General features: G+C 42.9%; 1 protein-coding gene across 3 annotated transcripts in view; it reads right to left on the reverse strand.

Annotated features, from left to right (window-relative positions):
- The window catches only part of PANK1 (pantothenate kinase 1), a 42,403-nt gene extending 17,435 nt beyond the window's left edge, over positions 1-24,968 (reverse strand). Inside the window, exons 1-3 of one of the 3 annotated variants that reach the window (XM_059729954.1) lie at positions 24,545-24,968; positions 12,513-12,865; positions 2,462-2,715 (exon numbers count right to left, since the gene is read on the reverse strand). In XM_059729954.1, the coding sequence (XP_059585937.1) occupies positions 2,462-2,715; positions 12,513-12,865; positions 24,545-24,791 (854 nt within the window). In that variant the 5' untranslated portion in view covers positions 24,792-24,968. Of the gene's footprint in view, positions 1-2,461; positions 2,716-12,512; positions 12,866-24,194; positions 24,278-24,544 lie in introns of those variants that run through there. The other 2 variants (XM_059729955.1, XM_014607856.3) reach the window with 2 other exon arrangements.
- Positions 24,969-26,220: the final 1,252 nt, after the last annotated feature.

Genomic DNA, 26,220 nt, shown 5'->3' on the forward strand with positions numbered 1-26,220 from the left:
TGGGACCTAGACCCCAGATGGCGTGTGGGGGAACATAGACCCCGGCCCCAGGAAAGGGGTGGTATTATTGAGTAGCCCAGAGTGGGCACGGCGAGCCCCAGAGAGGGGGGAGTGCCATTGTACGTTATTGAGTAGCCCGGTGTGGGCACGGCGAGCCCCAGAGAAGGGGAAGCGCCATACTGAGCAGCCCTAGAGAGCGGGGCCATACTGAGAAGCCCGAGACGGGCATAGAGAGTCCGGCTGCAGGCTAGTGCGGCAACACCCCTCAGACTGAGGCAGGGTGCTGCGGTTGCCCCGAGAAGACAGGGAGTAGCAGCACGGTGAGCCAGGGTCAGAGAGGGTGCCCGTGCAGTTGGCCCATAGGACCGGAGGCCCGCTAGAGAGTCCCTGAGCGGAACCACACCGGCAGGGGAGGCCCAGAGTGGGCAAGACAAGAGTTCCAGCAAGAGGCTGGGCATGAGAGAGGGAGCCCAGAGTGGGCCACATTAGAGAGGAGGCCCGGGAAGCGGGCATACAGACCGGACAACGTCCATTACATCTGCGAGGCCTGGGGCGTGGTATTAGGGGTTGGTAGGAGCCACGCATAGCCCATAAGGCTGGGGTGCTTGGGTAGCACCCACTGTACGGGGAGACCCACGAGGGGTCCAGGAGCTTACGTGCCCGAGGAAACACAAGGCAGCCTCCCTATTACATATTACATCAAGACGTGGCAGGCGAGAATGGAGGGTGCCCTCGGGCCGAAGTAGCGCGGTGAGAGGGCCTCAAGGAGATCACGGCCCTCCGTGAGGACCCCGCCGTGACAACCACATTAGCTGTTGTTTAGTCCTCTGAGAACCTTACCCATCTCCCACGACTCCCTAAATATTATTACCAAGAGGTCCAAGGTCCCTTCTGCTACTTTTTTTTCAGTACTGTGGGATGAAGTTCATCAGGCCTACTGATCTAGTTATTCAAACCAATCAAAAAGCTCTGTGATGGTTTCTCATTATCATGATCCTCTGCTTTTCCCCTTGTCCATATGACTTCATTAGCTTTCTTGTTACAAGTTTTTTTGTGTGCATGGGCAAAGGCAAAACAGCTGGTGAGCAGCTTCATGCTCTCATATCTTGTTATAGCTCACCCTGGCTATTCAGCTGCAGATTCACATTATCTTTACAGAACTATTTCTTTTTGCTCTCGTCTTCCTAACCAGGTATAATTCATTTTAACTGTACCTCTCCAATTCTGCCTGTGTGAGTTCTTGCTATTTCTTAGTATGGCGGTTTGCCTGTCCTTATGTTATCTTTAGATTTAGAGGCATCAGAGAACTCCTGCAACTATGTTGGTCCCCTGCTATCCTTGTTTCTTCATGTCAGAATAGCTTTTTGCACTACCAATGTGCCCTTGAACTGCCAGCTCTCTTGGGCCACTTTATCCTTCAGTGTGTCCTCCCATGGGACCTTACCCATTTCCTAAGTCAGTTGAATTCTTCTCTGTTGAAATCAAATGGTTTAGTTCTGCTAACTTCATTCTTCCCTTGTCTTAAAATAATAAATCATCATTTTATTCCCAGTTTCCCAACCCTTCACAGCCTCAGCCATTTCTTCCCTATTGGTCAGAAGAAAACACCACATGGAAAAAATAGCTTCCTATGAACCCTAATGGCCAATGCTCCCTAGCATCTATCAAGGTCCAACACAAGGGTGGGCAAAATATAGCCCACGAGCCAGTTCCAGACCATCACCACATTTGTTATGGTCCACGGGCAAGCTATTAACTCACTGGATCTGGCCTGTGGACAGCCAACAGCTCCAGTTCTGGCTGCCACATGGTGCCAGGTGGCTAGGGGCTGTTTCCACTGTGCCAGGTGGGCAGGCAGGACTTCTTCTGCCCAGCAGCATCAGCTGTAGACTTGGGCAGGGGCTTCCACTGTGGTGGATGGGCAACGGCATCAGCTGTGGATGCCCCCAGCCAGTTCAGGAACCCCAAAGCAGAACCTGCCAGTGGTATCCACAACTGATGCCACCACTCACCCACTGAGTCCCCATCTAGATCCACAGCTGAACATCGGGGGGGGGGGGGGGAGGGGGGGGTGCTCCTGGCAAATTAGTTTCAGCTGGGTTCTGGAAAGAGGGAGACAGAGAGAGACACAAAGATGGATGCAGCCCTTGACAGGTCACCAAAACTCATTAAGTGACCCTCAAGCCAAAATAATTGCCCACCCCTGGTCTAACATCTCTTGTCTGTCTTAATATTTCCTATGCAGCAAGGGCACTGAGGTTGAAATATGGTGCTCCAGTCTTACTCCTAGATGATTTTGTCATCTTACAGATGTGGTGAGAAGGGCCACAATCTGATGCATGGAGAAAGAAGCACATGTAACCCAGGGAGTTAAACCGATATCTTACACAGAACCTCAAGGAAAATGAAAATTCAGATATATTTTCACCAGCAAAGTTATGCATTGCATTAGTATATTTACCTGGTCCCCGTAACTCTTTTATAGTTGTCCTTAGAATACACCGCTAGAACGCTGACCCCTGAGCCTATGTTAACCAGCAACATGGGATATGGATTATCAAGGCAGTAAGGTTTTTTCTGACACTGTTCAGGATCCGCAGGATTTTCAAAATAATAGCATTCTGGCTGGCCATTGAAACCAACAGAATCAACATAAAGCAAGCCTTGGATCAAGCAGTCCAGTTCATCCAGTTTATGGAGCTGCAGATCAGCGATCTGGAAGAGAACAAGTTAATAAATGAACACTTGTGAGTATAACACAACACAGAGAAGGACAAGAGATCTGCTAAAGCACTTAGTACTATCTGAATTGCATAATGTGTCAACATTAAAAGTAACCAAAATTTTATTTAAACATCAAGTCTCAAAAAGAAATGAGTTTGCTGTCTGCCTGACAACAGGTAAATCAGAAAAATCATGTGCTACACAGTGTAGATTTCAGGTTTCCTTTGCCTTGAAGAAATCCCAGGAAAACTACAGGTCAAAGTCTGAGTTCAAAGCTGCAGCACTACTCTACACCTATTTACAGCATTTGATAGGAATAGACAGCAGTTCTATTCAGGATACACAGCATCTTAACACATCACCTATATAAACAATATTTTAATGAAACATTTCATCTCATATGGTAATGCTGTCTTTATATCCTTTTCTATGCTTAGCACAGTCAAATCAACAGAACTTCAAGAGCAGGAAGAAGATATTCAAGGAAGCATTTTTTCTCAAAAGTTTCCATACTATGTGATACCCTCTTAGGACAGTCTTTCAGGGAACATCTCCTTTCTCAACCTGTTCTCCTCCCATGGCTATATTAGGTGACTATTAGGAGGCAAGATGGTATGGCAATGACCATGGATATTTGGTTATGCCCTCATGTTTTACATCAAATTGTTCCTTAATGCCATACCCTAGGTGTAAAAGCCTTTTCTACTTGCTAATGGGTTTTCACTCTACTGTTTCCCCCACTACTAAAGTTTTGGATATCGGGGTGCTCAACCCCTGATATAGCCCCCAGTGCTATATTACCTGGCTCAAAACATCTCCCCATGGGTCTGAAAAAACTTGGTGGCAAGGGTAGCAGTGCTCTCCTGCTATCCAATAGCACATCTATGCCTACTAAATTGGGTGTACAGGGCAGGGCAAGGGCCAAGTCACAGGAGCATGGCAGCTTAGGACCCAAACCCAGTACACATGGCCCAATCCCAGCATGCAAAGCAGGGGCAGGACAGGATGCCAGGGCCTAATCCCAACACATGGGATACCATGACTGGATCCTGGCACAGGGCTTGATCATATCACACAAGGGTGGTGTAGGGCCTGATCTGAATGTACAGAGATTGTGCAATGCCCAACCCAGGTGCGCAGGGTCAGGTGGAACCAGTGCAGGGCCCGATTCGGTCCACAGCTCAACCCCATGCCATTTATCTGGCTTTCAGGGCCAAAAGGTACTACTACCCCGTCATTTTACAGTTTGGCTCTCTAATTCTTTTCTGGAAAAATTTTACTATGAAACACTAGCCTTTCTTAGGAGATGGTCTATTTCTTGAGGTAAATGCAGAGATTAAGTTTCAAAAGGAAAGATTAATATATTTACACAATAACCTTAACTCTCTTTTCTACATGCCTATGATATAGCACTATTCATCCTCTAAACACAAACACTAGACTCAACAAGACAAAATGCTATATACATTACAGATGGACTTAAAACAGAAGCATTATGCAGATTAAGCAATGCAAAATTCACTTCTCTATATTAATTCAGTGGTCTACAGATAGCCTTTGTTTCATACATTCAATCTCAATCCCATTCCTCCATGATATACTTGGCAAACAGTAGTTTTCAAATGCTAAAGTCTTTGCAGCAAGTATAATTAATAAGGGGCAGCTCTGGTCACACTCATGGGGCCAAACTGCTGTAATTCAACTTGACTCCAGAAACAAGTGAATAACAAGAGGACAGGGAGAGCTGGTAGCACTCTGACACTGCTAATGGGGCCTCTGTTCACTGACTGCTTGTGTTGGTCACAACAAAAGGAAGAATTTTTCATTGCTTTGGGAAAATTTAAGCCCCTTTGGGAAGGTTTAAGCCCCAGATGTTAGTTGAAAGAAATTATCTATAAGGTGACTGACTTTGCGTTTAAAAGAGGGAATGAAATCTTTCAGATTAACAGAATACTCCTTTTTCTTCACTGTAAACTCTATTCTTAGCTGTACTTCTGGAACAGCCCTGAAGTACTTCTAAGATCTTACTTGGAAATTGTTATGGCAGAAAGCAATATACATTTATTTATATAAAAAAATATAAATCAGACTCTTCAGATGAAAACATTTAGTTGTTTGCATTTTCAAACCATCTGTAAAACTGTTACGACTTGAGTTCTATATAAAATATGCATCTAAATTTAATAATAAGTTACAGCTAGCTGTTCATCTACCTTATTTGGCCTTTCATTGAGAAATATGAAAACACTTTTGAGAAATAGTGCAATACATGTAATACAGTGCAATTCTTTAATAATCTGTAACAATTGCAACAGCTCTACTCACTTTATCTCCCTGGCTTTGGTCAACTTTTCTGGGCACTGCTCCCAATTTTCTTTCCTATAATAGCTTACGGTTCCTCTCTTCTTTCCAGCTTCTTTCCCCATCACTTAACAGTTGAGCTCTCAGCTATCCTGCTTTATATATTTTCTTTCTTCTACCCAGACTCTCTCTAAACAGACTTCTCAAGTTTAAATCAATTTCTTTCTCCCCTGCTCTGCTCACATTGTGCTCTGGAAATCTTCCATTCATTGGCAAGCCTGAGAACACGACTTACAAGCAACAGGCTCTGACTCCATTAACCAGAAGCAACACCTGGAAAATAATGAACCACTCTCCAAAATTCTGACAAAAAAAAAAAAGAAAGATTTTTGTAGTGTGGTGCCATTCCAGGAATTTCTCCCCATTTATCTTTGATAAATATGAAGCTCCTTTCACTCCAGACATCCTTGGGCAACTAGAAGGAAGAATGTTTCTCACCATTCTGCCTATAGAGTTACCTGGCTGTTCAAAGGTGATGGCAACAGTAACAGGGATATCTGTTATTTTATCCATTTCACAGATCCTACTATTGACTCCTCTGCCCCAGTATGTAACTAGAGTTCCAACAATCTAGGTACCAGAAGAGTGAACCTGACAACACTATAAATTTCACAGCTACCCAGTGGTCACACTGCTATTATTCAGAACCTAAGCACTCTCTCCTTTAGAGGGAGGGTTATTTTACCACTTTTCTTGCAGTTTGCATCTCGTCCATTAAATAGTTAACCTCCTACAGATGAATTATCTGTGCAATCAACTAGTGGCTTGTTTTAAAAACAAATTCAGAATATCTAGTAGCTGATGGTACTCTTTTGGAGAATCATCTCACATGCAGGGCCATCCCTGGGGGGTGCAAATTGGGGCAACTGCCCTTGGCCCCATGCTTTGGGGGGCCCCTGCGGAGTTGGGCCGGCTTTGTGTTGATTTGCACAGGTTGATTTGCCCTGTATAGGTCGACTCCGCAGCCTGCGATGGTCATCTCTATGCACATGCACTGGAAAAGAAGATTTTACGTCCTGAATATAGGTATAGATTCAAATGGTATAAATAACAACAAGAAGATGCATCTGCTTAGAAATAAAAACAGATACAGGATAAACATTTACTGGCCTTTACCTATTCATTCTTATACTTTTTGTATCTGTGTGTTTTTGTTTCACTTTTCAACACATAAGTAGTAAATTAGATTTGCTATACTATTAACAGATGCAAACACCAAGAGCACACACACCTCTTGAACATTTTTATAAAAATCATCGTAACAAACAATAAAGTAAAGCAATATTCCATTGGGCCAAAAGGAATCTCATGAGGTTCAACAAAGACAAGTGCAAAGTCCTGCACTTAGGACAGAACAATCCCACACATCACTACAGGCTTGGGACCAACTGGCTAAGTAGATATGCAGAAAAAGACTTAGGGGTTACAGTGGACAATAAGCTGAATATGAGCCAGCAGTGTGCCCTTGTTGCAAAGAAGGCTAACAGCACACTAGGCTACACCGGTAAGTGTTGCTGCCAGCAGGTCAAGGGACATGATCATTCCACTCTATTCAGGACTGGGGAGGCCACTTGTGGAGTACTGTGTCCAGTTTGGGCCCCCCCTTACAGAAAGGACGTGGACAAGTTGGTGAGAGTCCAAAAGATGGCAACAAAAATGGTGAGGGGGCTGGGGGACATGACTCATGAGGAGAGGCCGAGGGAACTGGGCTCATTTAGTCTGGAGAAGAGAAGACTGAGAGGGGATTCAATAGCAGCCTTCAACTACCTGAAGGGTGGTTCCAAAGAGCATGGAGTTGGACTGTTCTCAGTGGTGACAGAACAAGGAGCAGTGGTCTCAAGTGCAGCAAGGAAAATTTAAGTTAGATATTAGGAAGAATTTTCTCACTAGAAGAGTAGTTTCATAGATTCATTCTCAAACAAGGGTGTAATGAAAGCATACTTGCACGCTTTTGATGAGTCACGGAGCAGGTTACCCAGAGATTGTGGAATCTGCATCCTTGGAGGTTAAGACCCAGCTCGAGTTAAATCAAACGCATATAAATACAATTTCATTATACTTGTTTGAGAATGGAATTCCAATGGGCAATCTGAAAGAAATGCCTATTTTCCCAATTAAAATTACTGAAAAAAATATTAAACGTTCGCAGAAAGTTTTCATATTGTTGCTAAACACCTGGCTATTTTTCAACATAGGTCATTGATGGAGAAGACTGTGTTTTCAGCTGGTTAACAAGGGCATGTACCCTGACAACATGAAGGTCTGTCAGAAAGCAATGCCTCCTAATTTTGACCTCCAAAAGCAAGCCATGGATTTGGAGGGTATTCTTGATGTTCACTACCTACTTAAGGGAGCCATAGTAAATTCTGAGGTCTATGTTAAAGCAAACAAAGAACCTGAACCATTGCATGCAAATATCCTGTCCCAACAAAGGCATGCCTGAACTGCTGTTTCTGCATGACAACTTGCCCACATATATAATACCTCCCATGTTTGTCTACACACACAACGCTTCCCATGTTTACACACACACACACCAAAGACTAATATTTAAAAATACATATTCATTGTTTCATACATTTCATCAGGACATTCTCTGCATCATAAGCTAAATGACATCTTATGACATATTTTTCATTATATTACAGAGTATTTTTATCATGAAAAATAGCAAGCATTTGAGATCAGCAGGAAAAAGTACAAAAAACTTTGAGGATCATGTTTATTTTGGGTGAGCAAGCAAAGAATCCCACATCCTCTTTAGCCTTTTACAGAACTCACTACCCCATTTACTGAAGAGGGAAACTTAACACAGACTAGATGAGTCAGAAATCTGTGACAAACTATGGAAGAGATGCTGTTCTGATATCCAGCAGATGAGCAATATAAGTAAAGGCAACTAACTGTACAATAACAACATTCATTCAAAGGAAAATAGGCCAGGTTAGGAAAAGTCTTATTCTTCTTATTATTTATGGTCATCATTGAACATCAGAACTGCTAGACCACACAAACAGGTTTAAGAGACTAGTCAGTGCAGTCACATCTTAGAACAGTGAGGGAAAATTGTTGAACTGCTAAGAGCTCTATGTCCAAGTCTGGCAGACTTGGACTACCAATCATTATTGCCTGTAATCACAGAATGGTCCCCATTTTGTATCCCTTTCTTTCACCATGTCCCGGGTCACAAGAGGCAGGCTACACAGCCAAATCCAGACAGTTGTCACAAACTGTTCGTCACACCAAGGGAGTTACACATTTTGAGAGATGAAGATGAGCATGCAGTTTCCACTGACTTTATTTGGAATTGAAGATGCTTAGCAATTCTGAAAGCTTACTGCTGAAACAGGAAAGAACTCTGCCATGTATGAAGTGTGGTGCAACTAGATTGCTTTTAGATAAACTATGCGTTTTCCCATCCATTTTAGTGTAGAGTCAGTTGACAAGTGCACTAAGTGTTGCAGAAAAATGTACAAACATGCAGTTTTTGCAAGACCTTGGTTCTGCATTACCTTCACTGAATCTCATACTTTGTTCCCTGTGAATAAAAGGGAAAGAAAAGTGCTTGAACGCATTACTGGCAGGGAAGCAACACATTTCAAGCGCTGAAAGAAAAGGCAGAATAAGAAAAGGACCAAAGAGACACGGAAAACTAAAACACTGATGTCTGAGAAGAGAGAATGGAAAGGGATAAAAACTGGAAGATCACATCCACAGAAAATAGTTAGAACTGACTCAAAGCCATATTTTGAAACCAAGTGTTTTTTTAAAGGGAATAAAAGAATGAAGCTATAATATTGCAATAACACTGCTCCTTGGAAAACAGGAAAACAAAAAAATAAGGCAGCCATTTTTCCATTACAGCTACACAATTGCAAAGGAGAAGTAGTATTTTGAAATGTTACAGGAAAAAAAATACAAACAGAGGCTACAGGCTAAACAAAAAGTTGGCAATCAATATACACAACTCCAAAATTCTGCATACATGCAGTCATATTAAGCATTCTGTTGCTGATTTTATGAAAAATAAAAGGATATTTCTACAATTTACTAAAGACCTCATACAACCTTGTGTATGAGCTCCTATAATATGGGTGAGCAATACTTGGGAGCAGACGGAGGCACTTTAATAAAGCTTAGTTCCAAGCACGGGCTATTTCCAACTGGGCTGCACTTGGTCCCTTCCAGCCCTAAATTTCTGTCAATCTGTGTGCTGCACTTACCAGACCCGCCCCAGGTGCCACACCTGTTGCTTCTTTCCACTGCCTGACCACCATATGGACAAAGCCCCATGGCTCAGTGGGTCAGATCCAGTTCATGGGATATGGGTTACTAATGCCTGTCCCAGCATGATTATATACAGGATTTTATTTTTTATTTTTAAGTAATAAATCGTAAGTAATTTGGCATTTGATTAGTGTAGGGAAAGGAATCTGGTGCCTGTAACAGCCAGATTGGACTTCATGAGCCAGGAGATACCTTCCTATCCTATATGCCTACACTCACATTAAAACATCATAAGGTACGTGCAAGAAATAAAGATAGACAAATTACAGTCCAAGGATCACTAGTGGTCAGCCAAACATCTAGGTATCTGGCAGTTGCTGACTTTTATAGTAACTATCAACACATGCAAGTCTTCAAACAGTAATGTTTGCTATAAGACACAGCAGAGTCCAAGACTTAATTTCTAGAGATGTTTAACCAAGAGAAGGCTCCAGAATACTTCTCTCCTGTTGCTTACAGCATTAAAAACACAACAGTTAAGCCAAGGTATAGAGTCCACCAGAACTGGAAAGGCAATGAACAGTGACAGAGCCAAATAGCAAAAGTGTTTGGGGAAGTCAGAACAGAAGAACTGGAAAGCAACAAGGAAAGATTTTATACTGATAAATGAAACTGGCAGCCAGGTAGTAGTAGTAAATAGCAGACATGAAGTAAGTTAACTTGGGTTAATGAAACAGTTTTTCTTATCTTCTTAGTACTGAATGACTACTGCTTGCTTATGAAACAGTAATGTTTTGCTTGGAGAAGAAAATATGGATCTAGAAAGGTGGTAGATTAGGTATCAAAAAGGATCTACTTTGACACCGTAGATCACAGCTGTAATGCAGACATACCCACACCAAGCTTTAGTTCACTCGCATACAACCAGCACCACAGCTGCAAACAGCCTGAGGCTCAATGCTAACTGTAAAACTCACTTGAAAAGCTGGATAAGTACTCAGGCTGTTAGCACCCCCAAACCTCTGTGCTGTTGCAACTAGACTGATACCACTAGCAAAGCCAGTTGACGGCTACACTGCAAGGAGTAATAGTCAACCTAAAACAATCATGCTCTGCTGAAATAGGTATTTTACCTATTTTAATTACTCATTAGAAAAATTAAGGGGGGCAAGTGTTGTTCTTAAATATTCTGCAATCCAGGGTCGGGTAGTGGATGCAATTCAAATTATTCCCAACTTTGCTAACAGTTTATGTGATCTTGGGGTAAATTACTCTCCCTTTCTCTACATGCTTGTTTCCCTCCTACTTCTCTGTCTCACCTGCTTAAACCAAAGGGCCATTTAACTACTGAGTTCTTGTCCAGTAATAGCACAATAGGCCAATGACCTTAGGCACTAGTACATTACAAAAAAATGTAGTGTTTAACTTCATCGCAGACTGGTCCGATATTCCTTTAAGCAGCTATCCAAGATTTGACAAATGTGACAGATAGCTTCACAGAAGCATTCCTTTTCTGGTCCCAGAAAAAAAACAACAAAAAACCAGTTGTAATGGTATACTACTTTTTCTAACTTAGTTTAAGTTTCTAAATAGAATCACTGCTTGCTGTACCTGTAGTTTCTTACTACAAAAACAAACATTCACTGTAACAAAACTAAAAGGTATATTTCCCCACTCTTTGCCTACTCAAGCCCAGTGCTTATCACAAAGCAGTACCATTCCCCCACCCTTACAAAGCAGCTTCCACATGTGAAAGACCAATGAAGTGAACCACATGATCAAGTGCTAACTCTCTTCAGAAGAAGTGAATATCAATCATCCAGCATGACTGAAATCACAGGACTAGGTAGCTACCATCATAACATACATTAGGAATCTTACATAAATTGGAAATAGAGATAAACTGCTTAAGGATGAGTATTTGAATACAAGTATAAACAAATTAGTAATGCACAAATTAGGAGAGGGATACCAAGGAATATAAAAGAAAAAAAACCTTGTATATTGGAAGTAACAGGAAGACCAAAAAGTGCAAGGCCCCTTACTAAATGTGAACAGTAAATTGAAAGGATGGTATAGAGGTCTGTTTAATGCCTTTTTTACTTCACTGCTCACAAAAAGGTCAATTTTCAGATAAAAGGCAGTTAGCAGCAGGGACAGGGGAGGAGATACAGCAGCCTACAGTAATCTCTAACTTGTTGTTTCCATAAAGTACTCAAGGAACTGGCTGATGTACAGTAATCACAGAACCACTGGTTATCATCTTTGAGAACTATGGGATCTTGCTCAATGACAAATGAAAAACACAAGTATGGATACTTCCTTTTTTTTAAAAAAAAGGAAGACTGAAGATGCAAAGATTACAGAATGGTCAGTCTAACTTTGACATGTGGAAACATGTTAGAAAATATCATCCAACTAAGCCTAGAAGATAAGACCCTAAAATTTGAACATAATAAAAATCAGGAGGACCTTAAAGCCTTGTTATTCTGGAATGAGAATATGCAGTGTTTGCGTATCCTTAGACTGGTGTCTCAGGATCTCTCTGGTTTCTGGGTGGAATTCCAAGCAAAGGTTTGGGACCTAGTTTCCTAGGAAATTTCTTCTCTCTCTCTGCATCAGACTGATGAGCAGGAGTACTGGAGTTTGAGTTCTCTCAACCTCAGAGAGAGGGCTCCTTGAAAGGGTTATTTATTTACTAACTTCTTCTCCCACTTAGTCAAGGAAAGCTGGGGTTTTTGTTGTACTTCTAGGAAGGCTAACAAATCCCATTTTTCTCCTGTCCTGAGTAAGTCTCAGGAAGAGGGGCTACACTGAAATTGACACATTTGTGAATAGTCCTTTGCTTCTTTACAAGCTTAGTTTGAGATGGTCTCACAACAGAAGCTTGTCCTGCACTCTGAGCACCATTTTAGGAGTCTGATGCAACATATTAACTGGTTATGAGCTGCATGCAATTACTATAACAATTTCCTGAATATCAAAACTAAAATATATTCAAACATAGTGAAGCTATTATCAGGAGAAATAGGATAGAAATACCACCTTCCTCTTTTCTTATCCTAAAGAGTGCTCTCTCCAGGTAGCAATTCTGAAATCAGTGTCTCCAGTTTTGAACTGGTTTATTGTAATTTTTTATAAATGCAAATTTTCTTTCATATACATTATCCTCACTGAAAAAAAATGAATCTTTCACATACCATTCTGAAGTCCTCTTCAAACTTGTAAGCCCCACCGCCCGTGGCACAAAGTGTGGTGTGCAAACTGGAGAAGTTCTTTTCACTACCCATCTGTATGAACCTGTGCATGGCACAACTGGGAAAACGGATGAAGTGCAGATTTCCTTTGCGTCCACACACAGTCAAATTTTTCAGTTCAAGATGGACATCACGAATGCCAGTTTTACCATAGGCTGTATTGGAAGTCAAGTACTTCCTAATGCTTTTCAGATTTTCCACCTCTTCCTGTTCTTCTTCTGCTGTAATGTCTTTTGGTTCAAAGTAGACCAGTTTAACCAATGTTCCACCGATATCCATTCCAAACCATGGAAATGCTGAGGGGAGAAGAAAAAGCTGCTATAAATATATGTGGGTTTACTACGTTAATCAAGAACAGAACTGAAATTCAAGGTAACAAAATTTACATGACTGAGGTTTTGAGCACAAGGATCATGGGTGACCTGCCCACCTATTTGCAGGTACTGGCACCTAAGAATATGGCCTTATAAAGTTTCCAAGTTACAAACAAAAATTCAGGCAAACTGAGCAACCCTTCATGCAAACAGAAAAACAAGTTGTTTTGGTTTTACAAGAATATAATCCAACATAAGAAATATATCATTAAATGTTTTTGCAAGAAAACATCTCTTTATTGGCACTACAGATATCAACTCTTCACAAACAGTGTTTATTCAGTTACACTGAATTTGAGTCTTATCCTTTTCAAAATTGGTTGAAGGCAAAATGGAAAAGGAACAAGAAAAAAAAAAAGTTTCCCAAGTCACCCTTTCCTCTACTCCTTGTCTTATTCTGCTCTTTATTCAGAAAAATCACTTCCCAAAAATAGTGTCTACTCACCTATCTACCTTCAACAAGAATTAAGATGCCTAGTTTTGCAAACTGCTCCCAGTATACATACAGATATGGCACTTTTTTCACCCTTGACACAAAAGAAAAAAAACAACACCCTCCCCCTCCAATATCTTCACTAAATGTGGAAGATTTAAAGACTTTAAAAGGAAGAAACAATTGGTGACACTATTTCGGTGTTTTAAAAAATCTATTATTCCACACCAACTTCCTGGGCACAGATTGTGTACACCAGGGCTGATAGGTGTAATGGAAATTACACTATTCCCATAGTAGCTCATCTTGCCTTTCTCCTCAAGCATACTCATTTATGATAAAAGCTTTGCTTTTTCAACAGCAAAAAAGAAGCTATTTGGCAGAGATGCCTATTTATTTATGGAGAGGAATTTCCATGTTACCCCTCTAAAACACATTTGTAAGTACTAAGCATTTAATATGGTTATTTTTGTGCTTTGGGAGAACTGACACCTCTCTCTATACATAGGGGTGACTGGTGAGGGCACACTTTGCCTGTTAAGTTTCTACTTCCAAGCCCAAATCACCTGACATCTCTATACCTTTTCTTACAAACTAACATCCCTATCAAGAACACCCCACACCTCAAGCAGATGCAGAAACCAACACATTTATTCAATAAAATTTGGTCCATGAAACCTAATCAACTTTCAAATAAACTCGTATCAGCTCCCTTTCATGTATCAATGCCCTCCCTGTTTTTAAATCCTTCGAGTCACATTTCTACCAAACGAGGCAACTGTGACACTCCTTACTCAAGGCATTTCTATAAATTTTTCCTTGCATCAACCAGAACGTCTCACGGTTGTCACGGTGGTTGTCTCTAGACTTAAACCAGAACACTGGTGACCCACGCTCTGAGGGTGGAAACAGTCCAAACAGGTTTTTTTTTTTCTTGGTGAATGTCCTACACCTATGAGGACAAACTGTAAACTGACCTAAGCTAACAAAATGATCTAATGAGCAACATCAGCCCTACCTTAATGTCTCACCAAGAACCACACATTAGACAGACAAGACACCAGGGATAAGCTTGGAGAGAGATGACCGACTGCTGACAGTTGGGCAAATACAGATGTAACAAACAATAATGTTATGCATCCAGATTTTAGTAAAACAGAAAACCCAAGACTTTCATCAAGGTGTCATGGCCTACCTCAGCCTGAACTTCATTTTGTCTGACTAGATGACCTAATGGCCAAGTACAGACATTCGGGAAATGTTAGGGGGAGGTTCAATTGGTTCCAAATGGCTACACAATATCAGGTAAGTCAGGATAGGGGGTTAGCAGGCTAGAGGGAACCAGGGGTCTGCCAGGCAATGGGGGGAGGGGGAGGGGGGTTGGCAACAAAACCTATGGGTGGGGTGGAGGAGATCCCCTCCTAGCAAACCTACACCTCCATCCCTCCCACCACCCGGACTTACTTGCTCAGCTCCAGCAGTAGCTAACGCTGGGAAAAGCAGCTGCACCCAGAGCAGCTTGTCGGATAGGGGTTGAGAGGACTAGCTGACTGGGGCAGGGAGCCGGGAGTAAAAGGAGCAGCCTTGGAGCTGGGGCCAGTGGCTGGGTTTTCCCAGCCCCAGGGCTGTGCAGGGAACATGTACAGAAGTTCCATGCACTGGTTTGATGCAAGTCAAATAAGTCTGATACTACACAGATCCCGGTTTATCTTAAACTGGGTTCTGCAATTTTTAGACTGGTTTGTATGTATGGAACTTCTGTACAGTTACAGGTTTAGACTGACTGCCAATCACTGAGACTGAGTCTGTAAGTGTAAGGTCAGTACTGATGAGGTAAAGTCAAATCAGGTGGCCATTTTCGACTCAACTTAACCTCCCCAAATGTCTGTACTTAGCCAATCTCAACAAAAAAATCTACAAAGCCACTTTTGGAAGCATTTTTATACAGTAATAATTCACCTTCATGGCATATGATATAGTAGTTCCATTAAATATGCCTAATTGGATACTGCCCTTCAATCCACATGCAAAGCTGTGGAAACTCTTCAGTGGAGCCTGATTTTCCTGGAAGCTGTGTCCTGTGGATATATATGAAAGCTTCCCATATAAGGTGTTGTATACCAAAAAATCTAGAACTTTGGTTTATTTAAAAAATAAAACTAAAAATCCCTGAGCATAGGGTCCTGAGCACATAAATTTAACATTTCTATGAAAGGCAGTGTAAATAGTAATAGCCCACGCTACACTGTGCTACAACACAGTAAAGCTCAGGACATTCACCTCATTATTAATTTGTACTAATTTTTGTTTAAATTGCAGAGAACTTTAATGACATGGCACATCAAGAAAAATTCACACTGAGTGATTTGGTTAACTAATTAGGTGAACAACATAAAAAAGCACCATGATCAACCTATGCAATATAGAATACAGGTAAATTATACACTTAACTAGCACAACATACACTATGCACTAACTAGCACAGATACCCATGCAGGTAAACTCAGTTAAATTAACGCGTTCTAAATACTATTAAAACCAATAACAAAACTTCTTTAGTGTCAGATTTTCATCTGTGCTACCACGTGCAACACATCATATAGAAGTATACACACATAGTAAAAAGAATAAATTAGGAGACCCCTTGCAGAGGCAAAAACACGCACATTCAGATGAAAGTTACTGCTCTATCAACGACTCACCCATCTATGCCCTACATCTCAGAAGAAAAATCTCTCATACACCAGCTCCTAGTGAGCATGATGCCGGGGGGGAGGGAGGGGGGGGGGGGGGAGGAAAAGGGCGTGCGTTTATATTAGGAGAAGAACAAACTCTAAATATGCTATCAAAAACCAAAGTCTGAACAGCATTGTATGAAGGCATATTCTAAGAGTTTAAAAAAGTCGCAGTAAAATAGTTTAGCTTTTTATATTTATATAAATTCTTTCAAATTTGTTACAATATCATAGTACACATTCATAAAGAAGCAAATAATTCTTCCGCTCTTGCATAATGACCGCAACAATTTCCTAAATTTCAAATTCAGTATTATGCAGCAAGAGTTGGATCATAAAACACCTGTCTAGATTTTCATGCACAACTGCTGTTATTAGCAGGTATCCTAACATTTAATCCAGTACCAAGGACTAATCAGCGCATAGTAGCAACCTGCCACACCCATGCAGATCCGGGGCACATGTGTCCCCCCCCCAGGGTGCGAACAGCAGCAAGAGCCCCCCACCAGAGCCGCAGCTCCATCCCATGCCCCGGCCCCAGCCCTACTCCCTTCCTCACTGCAGAGGCCTCTATCTCCCCTCCCCCCCCGCCCTTCCACCACACCAGATTTACCAGCTGCACGCAGCTGCATCGGAAATCAGATCAGTATCAGCCATTATGCCTCCTTAAAAATCGGCTATTGGTATCAACCACAAAAATCTGCATCGGTGCACCCCTAACTAGAACCAATGGCCTCAAGCTGCAGTAGAGGAAATTTAAGTTGGAAATTAGGAGGAGCTTTCCAACTACAAGGGTGGCCAAGCACTGGAATAGGTTACCCAGATAAGTGGTGGAATCTCTACTCCAGGAAATTTTCAAGAGCAGCTGAACAGACAGCTGGGATGGTTTAGTCAGGGATGATCCTGCCTTGGGCAAGGGGCTGGACTAAATGACCTCCTGAGATCCCTTCCACCCCTACTTTCCTATGATCTAACGTTTCAAGATGTTCCCCGAAACAGATGGAAGTTGTATTAGAGCATGAAGAAAAATCTGGAAAGAATGTATGGCGTTCCAAGTAAGGATTTTAGCAATAAAAAAAATGCTAACTTTTAAGATGTTAGGAATTTAGAAGACTGTACTGGCAAAAGTTAAATCTGAAATTAAGTTTGCAATGTCTCTTCAGACTCCTACATCAGCATTACATCCAGTCATATATTTGATACAAGTACTCACACAGATCAGTTGCTGGCAATCTTTCTATTGTCTTCTTGATGTGCAGGGTTAATGAATGCCATGATTCTGAATATCCTATATTAATACTCTCACTGTTACAACCACTGGTGGACAGTATACAAAGAATTAGTGTACACAACAGCCAGTAGGTTTCGGTTCTGCTACTCTTTAAAAGAAATATGGCTGGATCAATTTAGATCTAGTGTTTTTTCTGACAACCAATCATGAATGATCTGAATTCAAATCAAGTTACTTGAGCTATCGAAATTTAACAAGACAGTTAAAAAGCAGAGAAATCTTCCTTTTTGTTGATTTCGGTACTTCTTGCCATTCTTGATAGGTGTGATTTACTAAATGAGAAATAAAAAAGTCACTGAATCCCTACAGAGACATTATACTCTTTAAACTACCTTAAAAAGCACAACTCTCCTTCAGCAAGCAAAGCCACATGATCACATGATAAGTTTTTTTTAGGAGTGGATCTTTCTCTGCTCAGCAGAGCCAATAAGCAGTTTAACTATTAGTATTACCAGATGTGCTGGCTTAGAGAAAGGAGGAGGAAGACAACCCTACTATGGCACTGCACTGCAGTAGTTTAGATGCCAGGGCATTACTGTCAATTTTATACTCTTCGGAATCATAGCATCAAGACAGAAAGCCCCACAATGAACTGGATACACTTGGAACGACTGGAACAAAATGTATGAAAAAGTCAGTGAAGAGCAACTCAAAATGTACATACCCAACCATAATTTTTTCCTTGTGAAAAAGTAACACACTCTCCAGCATTACTCTACACACATTTAAACAGTGTGCCAATTACTGATTTGATTCTGTTAACAAAAGATAAAAATCCCTGCAGGTAATCAACACCGCAAAGCAGAAGCATGTTAGAAAGCAAATAAAAGGTATCTAAAAGATTACATAATTAGGTAATGTGATGCATGCTAACAGCTGTGCTATCTGGGGGAAAGTTCACAGCACATCTCACCCAGTTTCCACACACGCTTTACACAGCATGAACCAAAGAAAACATTACTGCACAGTGTTATAACCAGAATTACGAAGAAAGCCATCAAGAGTTCAGAAGGGAACATGGACACATACCCTGTCCCACCAGAACCATAACTCATGGAAACATTGGAATTGATGACTCATGGGTCATCAAGCCAAGTCCTGTTATCACTAGCAACCAGATCATATAATTATTCTTATAAACTGATCAAATTTGAAACTATTTTAGTTTTTCCCCTATTACTTCTGTGAAATACTATTCCAGAGCCTCACTGATTTCCTAATTTCAACTTTAGACCCATTTGTTCTCATATCAACACTGAACTTTAGTAACTCTTCTCTTCTCCTAGTATTTATCTGCTCTGGTATATTTATAGAAAGCAATCCTATCCTTTTTCAGCCTTTGTTTTGCTACATTAAGCACTCCAAACTTTTACCCTCCTTTAAATGAATAGGCTCTCCATTCTCTTGGTCATCTTGGTAGTCTGTCTCTGCACTTGTTTCATCTTAAGTTCGTTTTTCCTTGAGAATGAGTAACCAGAATTGTACAGCGCATTCCAGATGAGCTCATATCAATGCCTTGTAAAATGCAATGTTAAAAAAAAAAAACCAAAAAAACCCCACACTCTTTCCTATCTCCACTGGAAATACCTTGCCTGGTATATCCTAGAACTGCATTTACCTTTTCCACAACACCACCAGATGTATGCAACATAACTGGCTTTCTGTGTTGAAGATGCTTAGTCCCGATCCTCTGACAGGCAAAGAACCTCCTGTTTTACTGTCAGCTATCACTGCTATTTCTCAACAACTGAGAAAAGGAAGAGTAAATAAGTATGGTAGGGTGACATTTCCCTTGTTTTTGGGAAATGCTTCCTTTAAAAAGAGTAGAACCTAGATGCAATAATACCTGCATTGCCACTCTTATTTCAACTTTTGCATCTATAATAAAAGTGCTCCAAAATAAGTTTTAAATGCAAGTATTTCACTGTGTCCTAGCAGCTTCACTCTAAAAAAGCATCTAACAGGGGTGGATACTGGATAGCCTCAAACAATGTTTAGTTTGAATGTATGCAAGACTTGTTGCAAAACCATATGTTAATCCTCTCAAGTAATCCTACAACACATAGCAGAACATTAACTTGGTAAGGGCTTATATTAAGCATCTACTTCTTATCTAGAAAAGCACACCCAAAAGTTTATTTTGTTTACTTTAACATGAAAACAGGTGTTTGTTTGGGTGCAATAATCAAACATACTGCAACCACATTTCCTCAAACTGTGATTTCTGAAGATAAGCAGAGCCATAGTGGCTTACTTGGGCAAAGTACTTCCAACCAACGTACAGGCGCTGCAAGAAGTAGGGATGATTTAACAGGGAATTCTATTCTCTGGGTCTGCCTAAGCTGTTGGAAGTAAGGAGGGTCCATTCAAGTCATGAGGCATCTAATATTAAATTATTATTGATGATGTCCAAATCCTACTGTTAGAAAGAAAGTTATTTAATCTCAATTCACAGGATGCTAGGAATGCTCTTGTGTCCTTCCTCACTTATTGAACAGCACTCTTTCATAATTATTTAAAACATTTTTCTAGTGTAGTGGTAGGGAACAGTTTGGTACCAGAGGTGTTTTCTTCAGGCTGAGACCACAAGTTTCAGAAGCATTTTTAAGCAAGTATTCTTAAGCCTTCGTATGTGATCATGTTCCATTTACTTAGTTTCTTCATCTGAAGCTACAGGGACAATATATTATTGATTTCATCCAACAAACAGAATTAACGCTGCTGACGTTCCACACTGAAAGATGATGTCACGTCTTTGCAGAAGGATAAATCTCGCATTTCAGGCAGAAAAAAAACCATTTGGGATTAGAAGTACATTACAAGATGCATGATGTGGACATAAACACCATGGGTGTAAGCGACCATGCCAATCTAACATATACTGCTGTAATTATGAAGCTATATCTTGGAATATTTAGTAAATATATAACTTGTATACACTGCAACTGCCCTCCTATTAATCAATATTGTTCTCCTAAAGTTACATATGTTCTGTAATAATTGGCATTTAATTTAGGGGTAAAATTTAAAACTCTTTTCATTTAAAGACCCCCAAAATTTGTCTAAGCTAGGCTACATGGCCTAGTTTAGGTCCTGCTAAGCGTGATTCTTCCCAAGCATCAATGCAAACTAACACTATGAAACTCATTTTTATTAGTGAAGTGGTAGCCCAGCTTCTATTTTGAAATGGACTGATGAAGGAGGTTAAGTTTCTCATCCAAACAGGAATTTATCAACCAAAGAGTGAAATTTTATCTTTCTGTTCATCACAACTTCATGCCTTGCAAAATATACCCGAATAGGTTTCTCAAGGAACAATATGGATGCTATAAAAGATCTGCAAAAGCCACTGTGGTTATCTGGTTTAAAAATCTGAAACCTTTTGGAAAACCAGAGAGTAACAGAGCTGGCTGACTTAGGCCTTAGTTATCTGCACAAATGATCTGTACTAGACAAGTGGCTTGATATTTGTAGCGAAACTACACTTCATTGCATACAAGCTAAAATTACTTTTAGTGAAGAAAGACAGAAAGGGACGCCTGCTCCTTGCACTGTGACACCACCGGCTGCTCAAGCTGCAGAGATGCGTCCAGCGGGCCGAGGCCTTGGACTTTGTTTCATGCGGGTCGACCCCTGAGGCCCCCATGGGTGTCCCCACAGGCAGAACTCTAGATGTGTAAATAGTCCTTTTGTTCGGGGGGGGAGGGGGTGCGCGCACGTGTATTTTAGTCTAGAGTGTACAGGCAGGCCTTGCAGACCATGAGCCCAGGCCTTGTCCATGAAGCCCAGATCTTCAGGCCAATCTATACATACTCTCTACTGGCCCCGATTTGTCACCCTCTCTGCAATAAATGCCTCTTAAAAGTCAAAGAAAGACAGAATCAAACCCAGAGCTAAAATTAAGCAGATACTGCAACTTTAACAGTAGTCTTTTAGCTCCCCTTTAAAAATTCTGTAATCCCAGGCTATCTTTGTTATCACACTCTTATAACAGCATACCAACTAAGAATGCTTCTAATTTAACACACAATTATATCTGCAGTTTAACAGGTTTTCCTTGCCGGGTTATTACTAAATGTCACACCATACAAAGCAAAACCAGTAAGCAATGCTAAAGATCTCATGCAGTTGCCACATGGCACCTACATTTTGCAATAAGACCTTAACAGATAAAGTATTTCCCAATGGACAGTGTTTAACACCATATAAAACCAGAAAAACAGGATGGTTTTTCACTACCCTGCCGAAATCCTATCAGTGCTTAATTATTTTCTCCAGCTTTGATATCTAGCAAGTATTACAAACATTTTAAAATGAGCAATAATATTAAACTCGGAGAATATAATTAAATATAAAATTTTCCTCACACTGAGGTACAAATAATTCTAAAAACCCCAGATCTCCACAATTATTAAAGAAACTCAACTACTCATTTGTTTACCTATTCAGCATAGGAGTTCCCAAAGGTCTCACTAGAATCAGTCTTATTTCCCCTTTTACTGATGTTTGCAGTAGGATCTGGCAACGCTGGATTGATTCAACATTACTATGTTTTTTTATAATGCTTTTATATATAATCTTTACTGTAGGATTATTTCTACAAGTTTGTGCTCTACTTTAGAAAAAAAGGGTAAAGAAATTATTTTTCCTTACTCTATTTTTGTGTGTAGATTCTCATCATCTTCGAAGTCTTATCAATCTGTTTTTCATAAAATCAAGAGATATTTTTAAGATTTCTGACACTTCGTTGCGGACTCTGCTTAATCACATATAAATCAAAATAGCACAGAAAGTGCGCTCGTCTGGCTTTTTATTTTACTGTACACCAAATATAACACTAGATTTGTTATTCTTAAGTATAATTTTTAAATTGGACAAAAACAGAGACTATTATTTGGCCATTATTCACCTGCACTTTACTGTACCAACTTTGAATAAATGCCTACAGGTGTTGTATTCATTAAATAACTATTTACACTAAAGATCAGATGCAATATTTAGTGTCTAACATTAAAATAAACTATTCAGGGAAATGGGATGGGGCGAGGACAGGGTTCCTGATTAGTAAATCTTTTAAAATGTAGTTCAAAGGTTTTTCTACTTCAAGATTGTTCTGTTCTTACAGCTAGATTTTTTGGTCATTTTTGTTGTTTGGTAAGGGGGATGCTAAGGGGGTTGCTTTGTTTTTTGTTAAGATCTTCATTTTGCATCAGGTAAGAAATGATTATAAATTTAATCAGGGAAATCATCACCACCACCATGACCTCACCAGAGAACAAGAAATTGCTGGTTCTCAAACTTGTATGTGCCAGGACCCATTTGTTAACTTCAATGGCAAACTTCAATGGCCAGTCCCAACTCAGTGTCCCTCACTTCTGACTGGCTGCACCTTGCCCCCAGTGTGTGTGGGAGAGAGTGTGTGGGGAGAAGGGTGTGAGGGACATGTAGCCCCCAAGCAGCCCCTCACAGGTTGGAACTCTACCAGCCTGCAAGGGAAAAAAATCACAGTTTAACAAGTTTCCCCTAGTGTACTGGCTCCCATGTTTAAAGGAGAATCCATTTTTAAGGTTTGCTGATCCATTTTTTAAATTTTTTTGCAACCCTTTCACATATTCTTGTGACCCACTTTTGGGTCATGACCCACATGTTGAGAAACAATGCTGTATTATACCTTGTTAGGTACAGTGTCTCTACTTACAAAACCAATAGTGTCTCCAAGGTCATCCTTGAAAGTCCTTTGCTTCCAAAGTAAAGGGAAGGTTCTTCCCTTTCTCTCTCCTCCCCCTGCCCCCCCTCCAAAAAAAGGAAGAAAAAAAACCAGTAAAATTTCCAATATTGGAAAAGATCTTCTGGACTAGACAAACAAAATCCAAGAGCCACTATGTGCTTATTTTAGTCATTATAATTTGGCACTAGCCTTTTATGAGTATTTCCAAGTACCCTCTAAGAATATGCTGAACTTTAAACATGCTATGTAAAGCAGAAACTGAATGAAGCTAACAACTCTCCATTCTAACCCCTACAGAAAGTATGGTGTTAAAAAAAAAAAAAAGCTGTTTGCTTCATAATGACATTTCACAATTGTATTATTATACATGAAAAGAAAAACACGAATTATCAAATGACTCCCTTTCATATTGGAGCATAGATATTAAAATAACACCCATTAAAACAATTAAAGGCTATTAAGAAATGTGATAAGGGTTACATTCAGAACACACACTTGAAACATACAGGTTTAACCCCTGCCCCCCCCCAAAGGAAAACAACCCCAAAAGAGTAAATTTAGCAGTTAGTTAACCAGCCCCCCACAAGGCAGAGGCCTAATCCCAAAGTCTAATAAAAGATATCAAATTCACCCAAGGAACCTTGTCTGCCCTAATCCCAAGGAATACATTCTAAATAGGATCTAAAATTTACCATGTAAGTAATACTTCCTGACAGTTAGAAGAATTTGTGCTTTGCTCCCACCTCAGTTGCTCCCTGCATTTCAGAGACACCATTCAGAAAAGTGTGCTGCTGTGTGCCTTCCTGCACTTCACAGACAACATCCATGTATGTCCATTCCTCCCTGCACTTGAGAGTGCATCCGCATCCAGACTTGTGTGTGCATGCACGAGTGTGAATTCCTCCCTGCACTTCACAACCCACATCCAGGAGCCTGCAGGCATGGGTACCAGTGCTCTGCATCCCCACACAAGCAGGCAGCCACTCAATGGGACAAAACCAGGGGAGAAGGAGAGACCAGCAGGTGTGGAGGGGCTGCTGGAGGAAGTGCAGCTCTTTACTTACACCGCTCCTTGGCTATGATGAGCTTCATGATAGCACACAACTAGAGAGGAACGTGCAGAGACCCGCCCGCCCACAGCCGCGACCCCCGGAGCGCCCCGAGCCCCGGCCCGCGCTCCCCCGCCGCAAGCCGCGCCCGATGGTTGCGGCGACTCCTCATTTATCCCGCGAGCCCCGACGCCGCCCCGCCCCCGGCCGCCCATTGGCGCGGCGCGGCCCGGCCCACATGGGCTCAGGGGTGCGTCCGCCGTCCGGGCCCGGCATTGGTGGCAGCCGGGGGGCATAGAACGAAGCTTACGGGCGGCGGCGGCGACCCCGGCAAAGTCACCCGTCCCCGCCCCGGCCCCACTTACGCGGCCTGTGCCTCCTGCCCGAGTCCCTCGTCCGCCGCAGCCGGCAGCGCTTGGCCGGGGAGCCGTGGCCGGGCAGCGCCAGGTCGGGGCGCAGAAGCAGCGCAGGAGGCGCCTCCCCGCAGGGGCCGTGGCCGAGCGGTGGCGCGGGCGCGCGGCAGCCGTGGTGCAGCCCGTTGAGCAGCGGGCGGCCGGCGGCGGCGGCGGCGGGTGGCGAGACGGCGGGCGGCGCGCGCAGCGGCTCCCCCATGGCGGCGGCAGCTGCCTCTCGCCTTTGTGCGCCGCCCGCCAGTAGCGCCCTGCTCCGCGTGCAGCTCCAAAGCCCCCGGCCAGGCCCGCCCCCGGCCCGGCGCAGGCGTCCTGCCCGCAGCTGGGGGCGGGGGGGCGGCCGCCGCCTGAGCCTGGACGCAACGTCCCTGCGCCGCCGCCGCCACCACTCACGCGCGCATTCCGAGCGCCTCTGACGCAGCCCCACCCCCCACTCCGCGCGGCCGGCACGTGCGCGGCCCCCTTGCCCCGCGTCATACGCTGGCCCGGCCCTCAGTGCGCACGCTGGCGCCGCGCCGCGTCCTTGGCGCGCCTGGGCCGGGCCTTCCGCGCATGCGCGCACCTGTCAGCGCGGCGAGAGGGCACTTCCCACGGTGTCCGTGTGGGCGGGCGTGCGTGTCCCTGCCTCGGGCCGCTGGAGCCCCCCGCTCGGTGCGCGCCAGAGGAGTCCCGCCCTGCTTCTCAAGTGTCGGTCACGGGCTTCAAGCGGCCGGAGTGACCTTGCGTGCCCGTCACCTCATGCCTTTTCCGCGCCTCACCTGTCCCGACAAGCCCTTAACGATTCCCTTGCAACTGGGATTTGTAATGTGGCGCTGAGGAGGCCTGGAGTTGGTGGGGCGAAACCCAGCAAAGTGTTATTTAGCCAAGTGCATTATTAACAGCATTAAAGCATGTGAAATGCGGTGTAGTGAACCGCATGGTACCCACAGGGCACTGTATGGAAGGAAGGAAAAGAGAACGAGAAGGAATTTGGGAAGCACGTTCTGTACTTCGGTGTGTCCCATCCTTAGGCGGTTCTCAAGTCAGGTGGCCACCGTCCGTCACTGGGCAGCAGGACAGTCCTGGAACGGGAACATCAAGTCCCCATCCCTGGCTGTGTGACTCCAGGACAGCATTTGTCTGGGATTTGCAGTATCCTGCAGGGATGTAGGTTTGGGAAGGAGCAGGTTTTCACTTGCAGGATGCTGGGGGCAGCGGGACATGTATGTGCATGCCTGCACACAGGCACGTGGCTGGGAATAGCTGGGCAGCATGGAGGCAGCTCCCTGCCAGTAAATATGTGGGGGAGGGAGCACAGGAGGGGTGGAGGGCACAAATTGAGGCCCCCACAGTGAGGGAGGGAGCATGGCAAGGGCTGAGGGCGCTGCCCAGCCAGGGCAGTGCATGGGGCCTAAGTTGGGAGCAGGCTGAAGCCAGAGGCGACTTGTGGGGTAGTGGGGCCTCCCCACTGCCACGTGCACTACCAGCAGGGAATGGTTGGGAGCATGTGCCCACCAAATTTGTATGCAGGGCAGGGATGGATGCAGGCTGCCTGCTGCAGCCTTGGGGCTCCCTGCCCTGCTGCCCACCCCCAGGAGCCCTGCATTGGCTGCACTGCCATGGTGAGGTGCCCCTTGCCCGCCCAGCAGCAG

The sequence above is a fragment of the Alligator mississippiensis genome, chromosome 6 (genome assembly GCF_030867095.1).
Source record: "Alligator mississippiensis isolate rAllMis1 chromosome 6, rAllMis1, whole genome shotgun sequence".
Lineage (NCBI taxonomy): Eukaryota > Metazoa > Chordata > Crocodylia > Alligatoridae > Alligator > Alligator mississippiensis.